General features: G+C 49.0%; 1 protein-coding gene across 4 annotated transcripts; it reads right to left on the bottom strand.

Annotated features, from left to right (window-relative positions):
- Positions 1 to 71: 71 nt before the first annotated feature.
- On the bottom strand, positions 72 to 16830 carry NPR2 (natriuretic peptide receptor 2). Of its 4 annotated transcripts, none has more exons than XM_060609325.3 (22): positions 15324 to 16829; positions 14292 to 14497; positions 9187 to 9300; positions 8750 to 8885; positions 8422 to 8516; positions 8063 to 8195; positions 7749 to 7833; positions 7152 to 7281; positions 6915 to 6989; positions 6640 to 6717; positions 6303 to 6407; positions 6134 to 6205; positions 4240 to 4399; positions 3930 to 4085; positions 3683 to 3851; positions 3372 to 3518; positions 2766 to 2889; positions 2507 to 2575; positions 1079 to 1253; positions 909 to 1007; positions 544 to 635; positions 72 to 412 (listed from the first exon to the last, which is right to left on the bottom strand). In XM_060609325.3, the coding sequence occupies exons 1-22, from the start codon at positions 15988 to 15990 to the stop codon at positions 347 to 349; spliced, it is 3153 nt and encodes a 1050-aa protein (XP_060465308.1). In that variant the 5' UTR covers positions 15991 to 16829; the 3' UTR covers positions 72 to 346. The 4 variants fall into 4 exon arrangements, with proteins under 4 accessions (XP_060465308.1, XP_060465309.1, XP_060465310.1 ...); XM_060609326.3 differs by having other exon boundaries at positions 7152 to 7272; XM_060609327.3 differs by lacking the exon at positions 6915 to 6989 and having other exon boundaries at positions 15324 to 16830.
- Between the last annotated feature and the right edge of the window lie 503 nt (positions 16831 to 17333).

Raw genomic sequence — 17333 nt, 5'->3', positions numbered from 1 at the left:
CTGCTAATTCAGTGATTCTGTGAGTAACCATGTTCCTTGGATTTGCCCCTAACCCAGACTCTGACACCATGACATTTTTTGTTGTTTTATATTTGGCCAAAATATTCTGGTTTAGATACAGATATTTACAGAAGGTAGGGAAGAAGGGAACCAGGCCAGAGGGAGGCAGGTATATGTACAAGGCTGAGCTGCAAAGGGCAACAACTTCCTTACAAAGTAGGGTTTTTGTGCACGTTGGTTTCCATCTTACATGACAGTGTCCATTTCCGGTGTGTAGAGAGATGGTGACTGCTGCCCACCCAGGTACCGGCAGCAGGAGATTGTCTCACTTAGGAAGAAGTAGGGTTTACAGGAGCCCAGCAGGGCCTTTCCGCTCTCCTAGGAGCCAGTAAGTTCGCATCTTTCCTTTTCCCTGGAAGTGGGGGAGTGAAGATAATTCAGATTCTTCTATGTTATTCTTTTTATCTCTGTCTTTTCCCCATGATCCCCATAATTGTTTTCATCCTCCCTTTCCATGACCCCTCCCCCATGGCCTGCCATCACCTTCATCTCCACATCCCCCCGAAGCTCTAGCTGGAAGCATCCTAGCTCATCCAGGGCATCCTTGGTGGTAGAGGAGACATGGATCTTCAGGGCTGGGGTGGGATGGGGTGCCGGGATGGTGGAAAAATGAATCAAAGAAAAGACAATAGAAGAGTTGGCAGTACTGGAGAGAGCTTTACCAAACCACCACCCCTCAGGAGGCTCTCAGTCTTCCCAGGGCACATGCGCTAGAACCAAAATATGCCCAAGAATGGGGCGGTCAGGAACTGTGGTCTCTCAGACTGAGAGATTTGGAAGAACTCTGAAAAGAAGAAAAGGGCACCACAAATTGAGGCTGAGGCTGGGGTTGAGGGCTACTGTTTTACCTTGACCATTAGACTCCATTCGGGAGGCAGTGTTCACCGTGTCTCCAAAGAGACAATAGCGGGGCATCTTCAGGCCAACAACCCCAGCACAGACGGGCCCTGTGAAAAGAAACAGGTTGGGAGAGCCTGGGAAAAGCAGATACAAGGGACGGAGTGAGAGTCAGCCTTACCCGTGTGGACCCCTATGCGTAGCCTCAGCTGGTCATGGGGTCGGTGGCGGATGCGGAAGGAAGAAACTGCATCCAGTAGTGCTAGAGCCATACGAGCAATTTCCGGGGCATGACGTTGACCATTTCGGCCTGGGAGACCAGACACCACCATGTAGGCATCTCCAATCGTTTCTACCTGATTGAGATGGGGTTTAAAAGGTCACCTCTATGTGTATCAGTGGGAATGGGTAAGAGCAGAAAGAGACAAGCTGGACACCACTATGAGTCATCCCAGCAGCCTGGGAGGCCAGAGCATCGACTGGAAAATGAGTGCTGTGGTGCTGAGAATCAGGGGTGGGGCGCGGGCAGAGTTTCCGGGCGTCTTTAAATCCTCCCACAACCACCCCTGTACCTGGTGAACACTCAGTAACCATTTGCTGAGGGAATGGATACCCTGTCTGCAACAAGATGTGAACAAATAGGCTCTGCTGTCAGGAGGTGGGAAGCAAGGAAACAGGCCTAACCTGAAGAGCACAGAGGCTGGTGAGGTCAGGCAGGCCCAGTGAAATAGGCCTCAGACAGCCTGAACTGTCCAAGGTAAGAAAGCAGACGCTTGGCTGTGTTAATTGTACTGAAGGTATCCAAAAGAATGTCCTGTTTTTAGGAACTAGACACTGAACTGTTTAGGGATAAAGGGGCACTATGCCTGCAACTTACTCTCAAATGGTTCAAAAAGTAATTAGGTCAATAGATACATTTTTAAAAAATAAAGCAAATGGGGGTAAAGTGTGCATAATTGGTCAATCTGAGTAAAGGGTTTATTGTCACAGTAATAACAGACGTGGTAGAATAAGTCCAAATAAAGGGACAGGAACACATATGTATTGTTGGTGTAATGTTAGACATTTCCACAATAAATCTATTATTCCCATCTTCTAGGTAAAATACCTGAGGCTCAAGGAGCTTTACAGTTACTTGCCCAAGGCCACACAGTCACAAAGTCAACACCTAAATCCTGATGATTTTTACTGCCAGGCACAGTAAATAAGGCCCACGCCGTGCCAACTCAATGACTTCAACAAAATTTTTTACAAGGTTCCTCAGCCCCATAAGTCATTCTGTACCTACATCCCATATGATTCGTCCATGTCTGGAGAGAATGGAGGGAAGAGAAAAGACGATAGACAATATTTATACCCCTAGGCAAAAAGTGGCAGATAGGCTCTAGATCCTGTGATGGTTCCGATTAGGGCAGCTTGAGGATTCACAAGAAATTAGACTAGGATGTACAATTAGAGTGCCAGAGCCTCGTCTGTCTACAAAGGGTACCCAGTACTAGGGTGCTGGAGACCCAGGAGGGCAAACTGCCAATGGAGCAGGTAGGTATGTAGGATTTGGGGAGACTGGGTTTTAAAGGGGTCTCGGTAGGAGGGTAGCCCTGGCTCTCACCTTGTAGACGTCAAAGTTGTCAATTATGGCATCAAAGCAGGTATACAGGTCATTAAGAAGTGTCACCACCTAACAGGGATGGGAAAGTAGAGCCCCTGAGACCTGTGCCTAACTTTCTAAGAATTCTTAACCCATAAGCTAGAACAAAATATGGGAACTCCAGAACAAAGGAATCTCCCCTATTATCAAGGATTCCTATGCCCCAGTGAAGTTCCCCAGATCCCTATCCCACCCCCTACTTCTCACCCTTGGCTCTCACCTGCATGGGGGTGCTCTCTGCTGACAAAGCTGTGAAGCCAACAATGTCACTGAAGTAGATGGTAACACTGTCAAAGGCCTCAGCCTGTACAGTCTCTCCCCGTTTTAACTGCTCTGCCACTGAACTAGGAAGCAAGGGTGCAGTATGAGCCAAACTGAGAGAAAGAGGATGAGAGGGGGAGAGAAAAGGGGTATATGGTTGAGCAGAAGAGGAGTTATGAAAGCTAAGCCTGGTAGAAGACGAGGAAGGTGGCTGGGAAGACATTACAGACTAGCTCAAGTAAAGCATTTAAGTGGTGGGGGTTGGAAGGGGACCCCAGGGATGGGCACTAAGTGTCTCAAGTTGGGATTGTTCTACATACACTTGCCGGTGCAAAGGCATGGTAGAGCAGTGTCCTAAGAAGAAGGGATAGCAGAGAGAAGGCAGCAAAGCTCATTTGAAGAGAAAATGAAAACACACTGTGTAAAGCCAGAAAGGCTCACTGTGTCAAGATATAACAAAGCAGCATTCTAAGAGTTGGGAAGTGAGTTCTCAGGAGCTTGATCAGGCAGAACTCAACAGAGTAGAATATCAAGGGAAGGTTGGGGAAGGGTGACAAATTCTCACTGGGGTAGAATTTGGTAGAGCAGAGCCTCAGCCTTGCGTTTCTCCTCCAGATAGGCCTGTGTGCGCTCCTCCACCAGCTTCTCCAGGTTATTGGCATACTGCTCCATGCGCAACAGCAGGTTGTCCAGTATGCTCGTGCCGCCCTCCCTGGGGGGAGGCCAGAATATGGTACCTGCTCCCAGATTCTCAAGACTCCCAGGACTTCCTACCCAACCCACCTTCTTGGCCCCACCAGCCCCACACGCCTCATCCACCAAGACTGATGAGGCTTCTATCCCTGGGGAGCCCTTGCCCCCTAAGTGCCCTCTCACTTGTTAAAGCGGCGAATGAACCCCTTAATTTGTCCAAAGTCTGGCCGCTCAGCTGGTTCTTGGGCCCAACATCGCTCCATCAGCAAAACCAACTCTTCATTCAGTTGGGTCCGGTCAATGCTCGGCCGGAAATATGGCCGTTGACCATTTCGGACCTTCTGGACAATCTCTGAGGGTGATAAAGGGTTTGGATGAAGAACAGGGTCCCCCAGGTAGAGCAGTCTGTGGGTAGTAGATTGACTCTCACCTTTGGGGCTGAGGTCCAGGCCCTCCAAGTAGAAAGGACCACTGCGAAGTGCTATCTCCTGTAAGATGATCCCAAAGCTATAGACATCAGCCTTCTGCATGCCTGTGGTTGGCAACGGGTTCCCACCAAGCAGTTCTGGGGCAGTCCACAGCTTCTCTAAAAAGAAGGAACAGGCTGGCCAGGTCCTCAAAAAGAGCCCATAATACTCCCCATGTTCCTGTCATTCCATCTCCCTCTCCCACCCTCCCTAGGTGGAAATGATCAAGGCCAGAGGAGCTATATAAAAGTGAGTTGTGGGGGAAGGCCTCACTGGCATAGAGGGCGTGGCTGTCATCAGGTTCAGCAGTTGATCGGAAGCTGGCCAGGCCATAGTCTGTGATTTTGAGCACAAAACGACTATCCACCACACAGTTGGAGGACTTGAGACTCCCGTGGGATGCAATAATGCTGTTATGGAGAAAGGCCATGCCCTGCAGGATACAGATCAAGTCATGGGTTTGGATCATATATGGCTTAGGATACCCCCTCTCTCTGAGATGGGCATTAGCTAGCTGTCTGAAGATCTTGGGACCATAAAAACCATAAGCTACTTTTGGAAGGCATCCTTTGCAGTTTCTACCCAAAGAAGCAGGCTGAATAGGACAGTTATCCCTTCCTGGTACCATAAACGGTATATTGGCACCTAGGCACCAGGGACAAGAAATGTTTAAGGGGAAGGACAAGGGGAGCTATCAGTTATTTACCCTAGAAAGAGCAGTCTTCTGAGTAGTGAACAGAACTAGGAGGGTGAACTCTAAGACTGATGTGACTGACACCCATGATGGCCTCAAATGTACGGCCACCACTAGGAAAACCTAGGAAGGCTAGAGACTCAGCTATCCAGAGTACCTAGATGTACCAAGACTAACCAGTTGTCAACTTTAACATATAACCATGTGTAGGCAGGCAAGTCGGGATGGAGGAAGAAAGTAAGGGCCAGAGAGAAAGTGGAGAAAATAGTAAATTAGTAAAACCCTGGAAAATGGACAAAAGTAGGAGACAGCTGCCAAGCCAACACAGAAACCAGACACTTCTGGCCCCATGGGGCCAGACAGGAGAAAACCTTTGCGTATGAGGGACCATTAGGCAGGTCCTAAGAAGGCAGAGTGATGCTTCCCAAAATGAAACCCTAGGAGCCCACCCACGTCAGTTCAGGTGGAACAGAAAAAGGATGCAGTGTTCTATATGCTAACCAAAACAACTGTGTCTAAATATTTAGCTCTGGACATAAACAATTCATAATTCCAGTCTCTGTGAACTCCTCCTTTTTATTCCTTTCGATATCAACAAAACCTTTGGGAGTCACCAAATTTGTGAATACAGAAAGGATTAATCAGGCTTCTGGCTTTGTTCTAAATCACTTTTCCATCAAATTATTGTTCTCTCAAAAGTCATATTTTTCTTATATTTAATGTCACAGCCAACACATCAACTTTACCTAATATTTTATCTCATTTAATGGCAAACTTTCACACACACACACACAAATTCTAAATAACCTCATGAGAATTAAACAGAAAAGCCAAAGCCAGCTTCAGGTGCAGTACAAGTGACCCACTGGGCTGACTCACTGGCTGCAGCACTTGCTCTAAACACCTGTCCAACTCATGCAAGATTCAAATTCATACCTCTCTATACCCACGGGTCTCTGGGTCACTTGAAAATAGCGAAAACCTAATATATGGGAAGATACTACAGGTTTAGTATAATTTTCCTTGGTTTCTCTTAGTTTTACTAGTAAACATTCTTTATAAGATTTCAGTTTTTCTGAACAAAAGAGCAGATATGCCAAATATTGGTCAGAGAATACATGATTCTATGTTTGATGACCTCATTCATTTTTTTCCTGCCAAGAAATCTTAATATAAGCTCGTGGAGGTTTAAAAACAAACAAACAAAAAAAGATGATGGCAAGAGATTAGAGATATTTAGGGCAGGAACACGAAACTTCTTTACAAGTACAGGACTCATTGTGGCCAATACATCTCCCCCAATTAAAAACTCCAGACCTTTTATTTACCCATTATTGCCCAACCAGAGATATAAGGGGAACTGGAGAAAATGGGACTTTTAGAGGACTAGGAAGGAGAAGCTGAAAGCAAAGATCAAGAAACAAAGGCATTTGAAAGCAGATGAACTCTTAAGGAAGAGTGGGGAAGACTCACCTTAACAAGGTCATTAATGAGCGAATAACGAAACATCCAGTCCAAGTTGATGCTGTCATTTTCCAGAATATCCTGGTAGTGACATGGAACAGATTATGTGACTATCCTAGTAGCACTAGCTATCACAGGCCTTTCTCCCCTGCCCCTAGAATCTCCACCTTTCCCTTACCTGTAAACTCCCACGAGGACAATACTCGGTGACAATGCAAATGTTGGGAGGGTCAATGCAGGCACCAATGAAGCGAGTGAGATGGTTGAACTGAACATCTCTCATCTAACAACAATAACAACAAAAGGTGAGGGGGCGGGGGAGAGAATTCAAAGAGATACAGAAATCTACCACTGCATGAGAGAGCCTTTCTCTTAATTGTACCTGCAACTTAAAATCACTTATAAATAAACCCCTTGACCTGCTAGCCAATTTTACTATTCCCCTCTCTTCTTCCCCCTTTCCTCTTCTCCATCCCTTTTTACCCTGAACCCTGAACCCACACACCATTACATACATGTTTGAGTTCAAACAGAACCTGCCGGGTCAGCTCAATGCGCTTCTTATTCACGTGTTTGATGGCAACAACATTTCCCTGATGGCAGGAGTGAAAGAGGAAAAGGGAAATTAGTTCCTGGGTGCTGGGAAATACTGGAGAACTGTGGACATCCAGGAGCTCAGCTGGACACAGGAAGGAAGGTTATGAGGGGCAGAGATTTGTGGGAAGAGGTGATAGATGGGGATGAGACAGGATGAAATGGTGGGGACCAGAACAAGCGGATGACTGTTCACCTTGAAGTGACCGGTGTTGGCAAAGATCTGGTATTTCCCATGGGCTGTCATGAGCGAGCCGTAACTGGATCCCCGCTGGGGCCAAGGGCAACATGGAGGCGGAAGGATGAAAGGAACATTAGATGATGGTGGCAGTGCAGGGGCTATCATTACAGGCCAATGTGCTGGGAAAGGTCCAGGGTACGAAAGGACAGGAACTCAGAGGGAAGCAGAGGGACAGCTGAGACAAGGGCTCACCAGCGACAGTGTGAGGCGACTGCCTGCACCTTTATGATATCGTTCTGAATTGCCAAATTGCAGTTCTTCCCAGCGAATGCGCCACAACATGCTAGCCAGCTCCTTCTCCAGCATCAGCTTTCTGTAAGGACTGCACATCTCAGTTGACTGGCAAGCCCAATCCTACCACCCCGTAAGCCAACAGTGGGGTTTCAGCGGCTTCCCCGAAGCTCCCGATGCTACAACTTTTATACCTGAGGCGGGACTCGCTGCAGGACTGAGACAGAAGGATGCATTCTCTACATAGGGGATACATGCCCTATGCTCACTTGAAAACACAGAGGCTGAAGGTAAAAGTTCTTTCTTAAAATGGTAGCATTCACGGAAAATTCACCTTTGCCCCTATAAAACCCCACTCAAAATCCCTAGTTAGGACACCCAGTCTAGAACCAAAAGTGGGAAAACAACACCTAGGCTAAAAGACAGCTTAACAAGAAAGGCTAAAGAGGAAGACGTTAGGCCTAAGAGGTAGCCATCAAACGAAAGATACCCACTAACCCCCAGAAAGCCTGGGCAGTGGGAGGGAGGGAGCAGGTCGGTGGGAAGGCCAGAACTCACCGGAAAATGAGGAAGCTGGAGACACCAAACATGATGAAGGTGATTCCTGTGCCCAGTGCCACAATCGCCAGAGTTGAAAGCGGAGCTGAAGGAGAGAGGGGACCCTGAGAAAGACTATGTGGAGCTGTGGATGGGGCGGGGGTGGTGCTCAGGGTGTGAGAAGCAGACAGATTTCTGGAGGGAAAGAAGTGAGGAAGGGGTATACAGTATACAAGTCAAGGAAAACAGAGCTAAGGGTGGGGAGTTAGGGAGGGGAGGTGAAAGAATGGGAGGGAGGGGAGGAAGAATTACTCCCAACCCCTGCACACACCCACTTTTATCACAGGATGGGTCGTCCAAGTCAAAGGCACAGGGGGGATTGTCCAAGGGGGGGGCCCCCTTCACCCAGGGGATAGGCCGTCCTGTCCACCAAATCTGCTTCTCGGCTCCTGAGTAGTGAGCTGCAGGCTGTGAGGAAGGAGAAAACTGGGCCCACAGGCCTGCTCCCACCAGCCTCTCTCCCAGACCCCAGCTATTTGGCTGCTTTTCTCCCCCAACTTCCCACCTACCCAGCATGCAGCTCCAGCAGAGAAAGTAAGTCCCTGCCTCTACTACCTTTGGTTCTGCCCCACTGAACCTCTGAAAGCTGGATATTCAGGGCCCACATTCTCCTCCCTGCTTCTTCCCCCATCACCTGGAAGTCCCCAGAATCCAGATCTCCCATGGCCCACAGGACAAAATCAGTCTCTCGGTCATTGTTCTTGTCCATAACAACCAGTCCAGTTACACCTAAGATAGAAAAGAGTAGCCCTTACTTTGAGATCTACTCTATGCCCCTCTCCTATGCCCTGATTCCTCTAATTCCTTAGAGTCCCTCCCTGCCCCTGTTCTTAATACACGCCCACCTTCTCTGACCTCCCCACTAACTTCCTCCTGCCCCTCGTATCTTGTATTTTCTTCTGCCTACTCCACTCCCAGGCCTGAGAGCAGCCCTCTGGTCTCCTCCTGGCCTCCTTCATTACCGTGGTATCTTCGGCCCTGCATCTTCTCCACTATTCGAAGTCCATCTTCCCGGGTGCCTCCTTCCTGTATTGTCTCGTTCAGGACTTCAGCATATAGCAGGATCCCATCATAGAAGCAGCCAGCAATGAGGTTCATCTAGGGGTGGTAACTTCAGCAGTGCTCTCCAAATGAACTGCCAGGCCCCTCCCCAGCCCCCTTTCCCATCTCTGGGGTCTCCCTCTACCTCTTCTCTCTTCTGGTTTGCTTCCTTCCTTCCTCTCATTCCTAAAGTGCCAGCCCTACCTCACTTGACAAAAGGGCAGAAAGAAAAATCCTGTATAAAAGCAGACGGTTCCCATGTATGGCTGGCTCCACGGCCAAGGCTTAATGCTGAGTTAGGGAGAAGAGCCTTTCCTCAAAGCCTGGCCTGACTCTCAGGAAAGAGAGATCTACTTACCAGGGAGGGGGCTAGCTCCACACCAAAATCTTCCCGGGCTCTTATCAGCAGACGATTCTGGAATTCCTGATACTCAGGATTTGGGGGTTCTCGGTATGTGATCACCAATACTGTCTGTACCAACAGCACATGGGGGAGAATGAAAAGGATTCAAGATAGGCATTGGGGAAGAGAGGAAGCAGGATAGGGAAACTTGGTGAAATACACATGATATGAAATATACACGGGTGAGTCTGAAGGCTGAGAGGAAACTAAACTCTGTGTTGTGTGTGCCCCTGTGTGTGTGATATATGTATGGAATATGTTCAATACATCTGGGAAGAGGTGAGTGGCACTCCTCCATGAAAGGTGCATGGTTCTGGGAAGGTGGAGACTAGGAAATAGATGAAATCAACTCCATCCCCAAGCCTCTCCACCAGCCAAGCCTCCCTGCCAGGCTGCCACAGCACTCACAGCTGCTCGCTCTGTCCCTTCCTATTCACTATCAAGGACAACACTGATAAAACAGCTCCTCTCTGAGGTCTTAATCACTGTTAATGTTATCAGTTAAATGTTTATATTTTCAAAAAAGAAGTGTTTATATTTTCATTTGGGCCACTTGGAACGGTGCCTCCATCTAGTAAATAAAAGAGATTTCAGGTTCTATGACAACTGGGGGAAATACTTGGAGACAATGATTCCATCTGTGAAAAGTTGTGGACCCATTCATTTAACGTGTGGAACACCTACCATCAGCAACACTGTCCTGCATAGTGGCATGGTCCTATATGTCACTAAGTAATAGACATGTGTCACAGAGAAAACATGTAGTCATATGCCCACACACATTTCACAGATGAGCAAACGACATATGTGATCTCAGCCACACCCACATCTCACTGGCCTTAAGTCAGCACATCTCTGTCTCTCACTGGGGTGCCCATGTGACTCCCACCGACCTTACACATTCTCCCTTCCTTAGCTGATGGACACACTGGCCTCTGCCTACACCTCAGGCCTACCCAATCACTGAGACTAGCCTTTGTCTCAGATAGGAAATTGGCATCGCAACCTCAGGGAAAGACTTCAGATCAATGTATTTTATGAAGTGTGACTTTGTGAACATAACATCTACGGACTTCTACCAGTTCTGTTAATTCCTGTCATTGAAAGTACATGTGGACATAGAGATACTAGATAAATCACATATGATTTATTATATATAAATTCATTCTAGGTAGGAAATAATAAATTCAGTTTCTAATATGTATTCATTACATTAGACTAGACTTTGCTTCATAATGTAATTATTCTTACTGGGGCATTTGGATCCTTGATCACATACTTGTAATACTCTCCCACCCTCGGGCAAAATTTAAAAGAAGGGGGCTGAGGTGGAGTTGGGAGGGTTTGTTCAGTAACACCTGTTTCAAGAATAAAAGAAAAATAGAAGGGTAGGATATTGTTGACAAACGATGTAAAAAAAAATCAGGGAAAGAGCCCCAAAAGATCATGCTTAACACAAATTATATTTCAATACAAAGGCTGATAACAGGTTTTTAACACTTTTTAAACACATCATAATTCTCTAGGTTTATGTTTGCTAGACTAGCAGTTCTCAAACTTTTTGATCTCATGACCTCTTTATACCACTAAAAATTACTGAGGACCACAAAGAGCTTTTGATTGTTTGGATTACATCTATCAATATTTATGTTTTAGAAATTAAAACTGACAAACTTTTAAAACACAAGAATATTCAACTACCCCTTCTACAGCTGCCAGAGTGATAACAGCAGCACGTGTCATGTAGCCTCTGGAAAACTCCACTGTGCAATCGTGGAGGAATAAGAGTGAGGACGCAAATAAACATCTTAGTATTATTTCTTAAATAGTTTTGACCTCATGGTCCTTCTAAGAGGATTTCAGTGACCCCCAGGGTTCCAAGACCACATTTTGAAAACTGCTATGCTAGACTGTTTTGCTGTGGTTACTAGCTACTAAAAAAAAGAGCAAGAAAGAAGAAGAATGTCCAAAGAATTTCTATGCTTGCTCAGGGGCTAGAGAGAAGCAGGTGAAGGGAGGTAGATAATGGTGTCCCTTTTTTCAGCGGACTCCAGGTGAGAAAAAAAAAAACAAGCAAAGGCTGCCAAAACCAGGTTTAGCTGTGAGTGAAGCCAGATGTACACCTAGGCACTGGCGGTGTGCCTTGAGGCCTACGTTTGAGGCCCCCTCGGCCACATCAGGAGGCGCTGTCAGCAGTGGCTTAAACAGACAAAAAATTGTCTCCAGAAGAGATTCTGCCTTACGCGGCCCTCGGTCTAGCCCTGACTTCCATTCTAGCTGCTGGTGTCTCCTCTAATGCAATCTCATGCTGGTCACCTAGGTTGCGACTTCTGCCTAGGTTTGACCCTGTAGTCCTCAAAGGCACAGCCTGGGACCATAGAGCCTGGTCATTTGCTTATTTAGCTCCATTGTGTCTACGTATTCTCTGTCCTGGCTGATCATCTTGGTTTATAGTACCTGGCGGCTCTACTCCTCTGCAGACGAATTCTTAAGTCGTGTCCCCGCTTCTCCCCAACACACCCGGTAATTCACTTCAACAAGTATGTGCTAGGCATATGGAATACAAAGATGAGCATGATCCTTGCCCGCCAGTAGCTATAGCTCAATGGGCGAGAAAAATCATATCAATATACTCAATTTTTGAGCCTCTCCCCCAGTAGACCAGTTATCTCTGGTTAAGGGCTCTCTGCTCTTTCATCCTTGACTGGAGCTGACTGCCCACTTCCCTTACCCCTTGCCCTGCTTCAGCACTGGAACAACATGAGTAGTTTTTCTAGAAAACACTTCATTACTCCCTTACCCTCATCCCACCCCAAAGCCTTGATTTCCCCCTCAGCATATTCTTGACTGCCTATTTCCCCTTCTTTTGTGTCATAGCAAAATCCCTCTTTGTTTTTCTGAATAATGCCTGCAGTAAGTGGGAGAACTGAGAATTAATTTATCTGTTAGCTGACTAGATCTCATTTCCCCCCAAGCTAAGTGCTGGGGCCCGTTGACTGGTAGGAATTCTCAGACAAGAAAGAGATATTCCTTCCACAAAAAAGAATACAGCCCATAAAGCTATGGAGTCCTCCCATCCAGGAGAGCCACAGAGATCTACCTTGACCACACTAGCTAGAGTACAATTCCCTTGCCATTCCCTTTTCATGAGAAGCGCTTTTTTTTCCCCCTGGTTTTATTTTTTACGGGGTTTTTAGTAACACTCACCGCAAGTTGTCCTATGTTTGTATTTATTTGCTCATTTAATGTCTGTCTCTCCTACTAAATGTAAGCTCCAGGCAGGAGCTACATCTGTTATGTTCTCCACTGCATACCAGTACCTAGCACAGTGATTGGGACATAATAGGTGCTCAACAGACACTAATAGAATGAGCCAATATTCAAATGACTCAAACATTGACTGATAATGTGGTTAAGCTCTATAGGAGATGGAGTTAAGCACAAGAATAGGAAATTCAGTTCAACCTGGGGATTCAAGGATTGTTTCCTCAAAGGAAAAATAACTGATCTGAGCCTTAAAGAATACACACACATTATCCAGACAAAGGTGAGAAGGTTGTTTTAGGCAAAAGTGACACCATAAACAAAACCTGTCCTGCCACTGCCCAGGTTCAAGTGCCCAGGTACAGTCACAGACTCATACCAGACATGTCATTCACAGATACCACTAAATATACAATTACAGTCACACAAAATTTTACTCATTAGAGAAGATGACCACCCAAGTCCAGCCCTTGTAAAGATCTACTGAATTTTAGACTCAGAGAATCCCAGGGTTGAAAAGACTTTAAAGTTACCCTATATGCCACTTAAAATCCTTTTTTCAGAAAAAGGAGAGATAGTGAAAAAATTGGTGGAAGAGTCAGGGAACAATTCATGGGTGTGATTTGCAGGGGCAGAGATTTGGCATGAGGGAAGAAAGAACATTCCAGAAAAATAGAGCAAAGAGCACAACGGCAAGGGGGCAGGGAGGCCCAGGGGTTGGGGAACTGAGAGAGGTCTGGTTGGCTGGAGTACTGGGCATGAGGGGCACTAGGAGGCAAGACTGAAAACCTGGGCTGAACACAGACTGTAGAAGGTCTGAAATGTCATGATAAGGAGTCAGGACTTTATTCTGTAGGAATTTAGTCATTGAAAGTTTTGAGCAGAGGAGTGAAATGAACAGTCATGTCAATTTCCCCTGCAAGTTGTTTCCTAAATTCATTTCTTTCCATTCCTACTACTGCCACTGTCCTTGAAGCCTATATCACCTCACTCCATTTGACCCGAATACAGGTGATCTCACTGCCTCTAACCTCCTCCTCTTCTTATCCAACCTGAATTCTGTCTTTATATTTCTCTTCACAAAAAAATATCAAGGACCCCACATCCAAGTCCAAGCGCCTTAATTTTAGCTTCAGAGCTCTCCTTAATCTGATTATATCTTTGCAACATTATTTCCTACATCTGCTTCAAGCCAACCCTTCTTTCTTGTCAGGTCAGTATCTTCTTGGTTTCCCAAACATGTCCATTTCTATCTTTTATCTCTTTGCTCAGACTGCCTAGATCCTCTCTCCTGCTGAGACTAGGACTGTGGCATCTATCTTTCAAGTCACAAAAGATTCTCATCTTTATAAAAAAGCTTTCCTAAACCCAGCTCACATTGACTCTCCCTCATCTGAACCCCAAGTTCTTAGTGTCTGTTCCAGGACACATAATCATATTCTTTCTCGTATTTGTATCTAAGTGTACTTCAATCATACCTCGCCTATTCAGAAAGGATGGAAGTCCTCCCAGGGCCCAGGACCAGGTCTTTTCCTGAACTTTTCTCCCTCACAGTAAAGTCTACTAGTGGGACTTAAGAGAATGTTCCAGGATCTTGGGAGGTAGCCTTAGTAATGAGAAAAGAGTCACAAAAGTGGGGAAGTAAGGAAGAATGATAGAAGACTCAAAAAGCCTCTGTTAATTTCACTCTTGTAGCTCATAATTCCTGTCCTGTTTCTGGGGTTTCTGTGGGTCTTATGACAGAGAATCTCCAAAGAAGTTTCCTTTCCCCCTCCTCCACGTTTGGCGCATGATACCTGAAAGGCCTCTCTGAGGGCCTGGGCCTGTTCCCGGGTGCGATTGTCCTGCCAGGGCCGGCCTGTGGAGCGTGTGGGGCCTGCACGAAGACTCTCCCCAAAGACGTCCAGGTAAAAGAAGACATAATCCCCATTGGTCAGGTTCTCCCTCTGGGCCTGGAGCAGGATCTCATGCAGCATCTCCAGAGGGCCACAGATATACACAACTGGGAACAAGTATAAAACAGAGGAGCATTCTGAGAAAGTCCCCAGTCCCCAGGCAGCCCCCTCTCTGAACCATCTGCATTTCCATCTTCAGCAAGGAAGAAAGTACCCTAACCTATCAACCACCCAACATATGCTCCCCATCCCTCCCCCTTGGAGTCTATGTCATAAGTGCCTTGGGGCTTTATGGACCATCTGGCAGAGGTCAGAGTCTGACTCCAGACCCCAGAGGAAGGGAGCTATCAGCCTTTAAGCCCCTCCTCTTCCCAGAGCTCTGACTGCTGCGCCCCACCCAGCCCTCCTCACTGCCCCATTCAGCCCTGCCTCTCCCTAGGCTCAAAGGCACTGACTGCTCAGAATTACTGTCAGTGGCAGTTAGTTACTCTGTCTTTCCCCAACAAATGCGCTGAATCCAAAAGCCCATTTATGGAGTCCTTACTATTTTTCTGCCCTGTCTTGGTGCCCCGTCTGAGAAGTCTCTGCTCACAGATGACACTCATTCTGGAGTGGCCATCAACCACATCCAGTACTCTAGGGCACTCGTATTGCTCCCGAAAGTCAGTTTCCCCCCAATCCCACCTTCTTCTCTGACACAGGCTCCACCTCTCATGCTACCTTATTCCTTGTTTACATCTGCCTATGCTGTCCACAAGCTCCCTTAATACAATGGCTTAGCCTTCTCACAGGTGCTCTCTCCACATGTGCTTCTTGACCCCAACCACCACATACATCTCAGTGCCCACCTCCATCCACAGTTTCCCAGTGCTGAGCTGCAGGGATACAGCGACCCTCCTCCCCTGACCCTAAGATAGCCTGGGCCACACTCACTGCGCCCGTTGGCCCGGATGAAGTGGGTGGCCTGCTCAGGGCCCCCTGGCTCACGGGCATACACCTGGTGCTGCACACTGAGGTTGCTGCCCTGCAGGGCCTCAAAGACGCCCTCGATGGTGAAGTAGTGAGGCCGGTCATCTGTGCGAGCATCCAGATACAGCAAGGCAGCACGGGCAGTCCAATTGAAGTGCCCGTGTAATGTCACTACAAACTCACCCAGCTTGGGAGCAGAGGGGCCAGTGCGCACCAGAGTACGATAATGCTCATTCTTAGCTGCAAAACCAGAGGCCACAGCACCCGCAGTCAGCAGGGGAAGGCGCCAATGTGAGGCAAAGCGGGCCACAGAGGCAGCGGGGTACACGCAACCGGGACCCAACAGAAGATCGGGGTCGTGGTACAGCTTGAGGTCCACAGCGCGCAGCGGTGCCAGGTACTCAGAGCAGGCGCCATCTAGTTCCGAGCTGACAAACCTCAGGTCCACAGGCAGTGCCCGGCCCAGCGCCTCCACAGCTAGTGCCACAGCAGGACCCACCCGTGGCCAGGCCCAGGCATAGCTCAGGTTGTGTTCTGGCAGCACCACCGCCAGAGTCAGGTTCCGCGCCCCCGGAGGACGCACCCCACCTGCCAGGGCTGCCACCAACAGCAGGAGTGATGGCAGTGCCATAGGGAGAAAGCAGCGGCCCCACCACCCCCAGAACCTGGTGCCACTCTGGCCTACGGAGGAGGCACAAGCACCACCCAGCCTGGAACCTGGGGAAGATGGCCAGGGAGAGAAGTGAGGAGAAGCTAGGCAGGCTGCGACACAGAAAGTGGTGGGGACGGGTGAAGAGAGATGGGAAGAAGCCCCGGGGGTTGGGTAAGGAGTGGGTCCACCGGTCTGGGGCAAGGACTGAGGGCTGAGTAGGGTGGCAGGAGAAGGTAGGGACCAAGGGGGCCTGTGACTGGGATGGGGACAGTGAGAGGCGAAGGAGCCTGATGAATCTTGAGCTTTAGCTGGGAAGGAAAAGGGGATCCGAGACTGGGATGGGGTGGGGGCGGGGGGGAGGCTGGTACAAAGGAAAGGCCTGAGGGGACCTCACAGCTGAAGGGGCTAGGAGGGCTGAGAGCTGCGAAAAGGAGGACCAAGGGGGTAAGGTGGGAGGGGGCCCGCGCCGCGGAAGGACCGGGACCATGGGCGGGCGGGGAGCGAAGCGAGGCCTGGGCTGGAGCAGAGGGAAAGGCAGGGGTAAATCTCCCAGTGAAGGCTTCTCCTGAAGCTCCTGCTTGGACTAACGGGCCCAGGGCGCTGGTCCCATCCGGAGCTGCGGCGGCCCCGCCCGTGTCCCAGCTCCTCTCTGCTCCGCTCCTCCTGGGCCCGGGCGGCCGGCGCTGCCGGGCGCTTCCTCCCGCCCCCCGCCTGGGCCCCCGGGCGCGCCGCTTGTCCAGGTCAGGTCGCCGCGGCCCGGCCCGTCTCCGCTCGCTGCGCCGGCGGCGGCGGCCGAGTGTGACTCCCCGGGCAGGCCGCCCGCCCCCGCCCCCGCCCCGCGCCTTCCCCGCCCCCTCCCCCGCGGCCCCTCCTCCTCCCCCTCAGGCCCCACCCTCTGGCGCCTGCTGTCTCCCCCCACCCCCTACCCTGGCGCCCAGGGACATCCCAGGTCTCAAACCCACCCAGTGACAACTCGGGGGCTCCGCGCCAGGGGCTCTCAGGCCGGTGAGGTTCCTGGTCGTCCTCTCACTTTACGGGCCCAGCCCTGTCTCCCCCAAGCCCCTGACCCACCCCGCCACTGTCTCTCCATTTTGCACATTGCCAGGAGCCCAGAACTTCTCCTCTCCCCGCTTGGTATCCCGCTGTTCTTAGGGTCCACTCTCTTAACTCCCCTGAGTCCCTCCAACACTCCAGTCTCCGGGAAGCAGTCAGGAATCCCCAAATATTTGGTATCCTCACTAGTCCTCCACCTAGTAAACCATAGCACCCTTCCCATTGCCAGGAACCTCTCACTCCTTCACCAGGAAGAGGTGCCTGCCACC

This window comes from Panthera onca, chromosome D4 (assembly GCF_046562875.1).
Source record: "Panthera onca isolate mPanOnc1 chromosome D4, mPanOnc1 haplotype 2, whole genome shotgun sequence".
Lineage (NCBI taxonomy): Eukaryota > Metazoa > Chordata > Mammalia > Carnivora > Felidae > Panthera > Panthera onca.
Note: the sequence above shows the minus strand (reverse complement) of the source record. Positions and strands in the feature narration are given on the sequence as shown.

Coding starts and splice junctions, on each gene's coding strand:
- NPR2 (XM_060609325.3), bottom strand. CDS start 15,990: ATGGCACTGCCATCACTCCTGCTGTTGGTGGCAGCCCTGGCAGGTGGG. Junction 4,400..6,133: donor TCATTAATGACCTTGTTAAG/GTGAGTCTTCCC, acceptor TGTATCCTGCAG/GGCATGGCCTTTCTCCATAA. Junction 4,086..4,239: donor CAGCCACGCCCTCTATGCCA/GTGAGGCCTTCC, acceptor CCTTCTTTTTAG/AGAAGCTGTGGACTGCCCCA.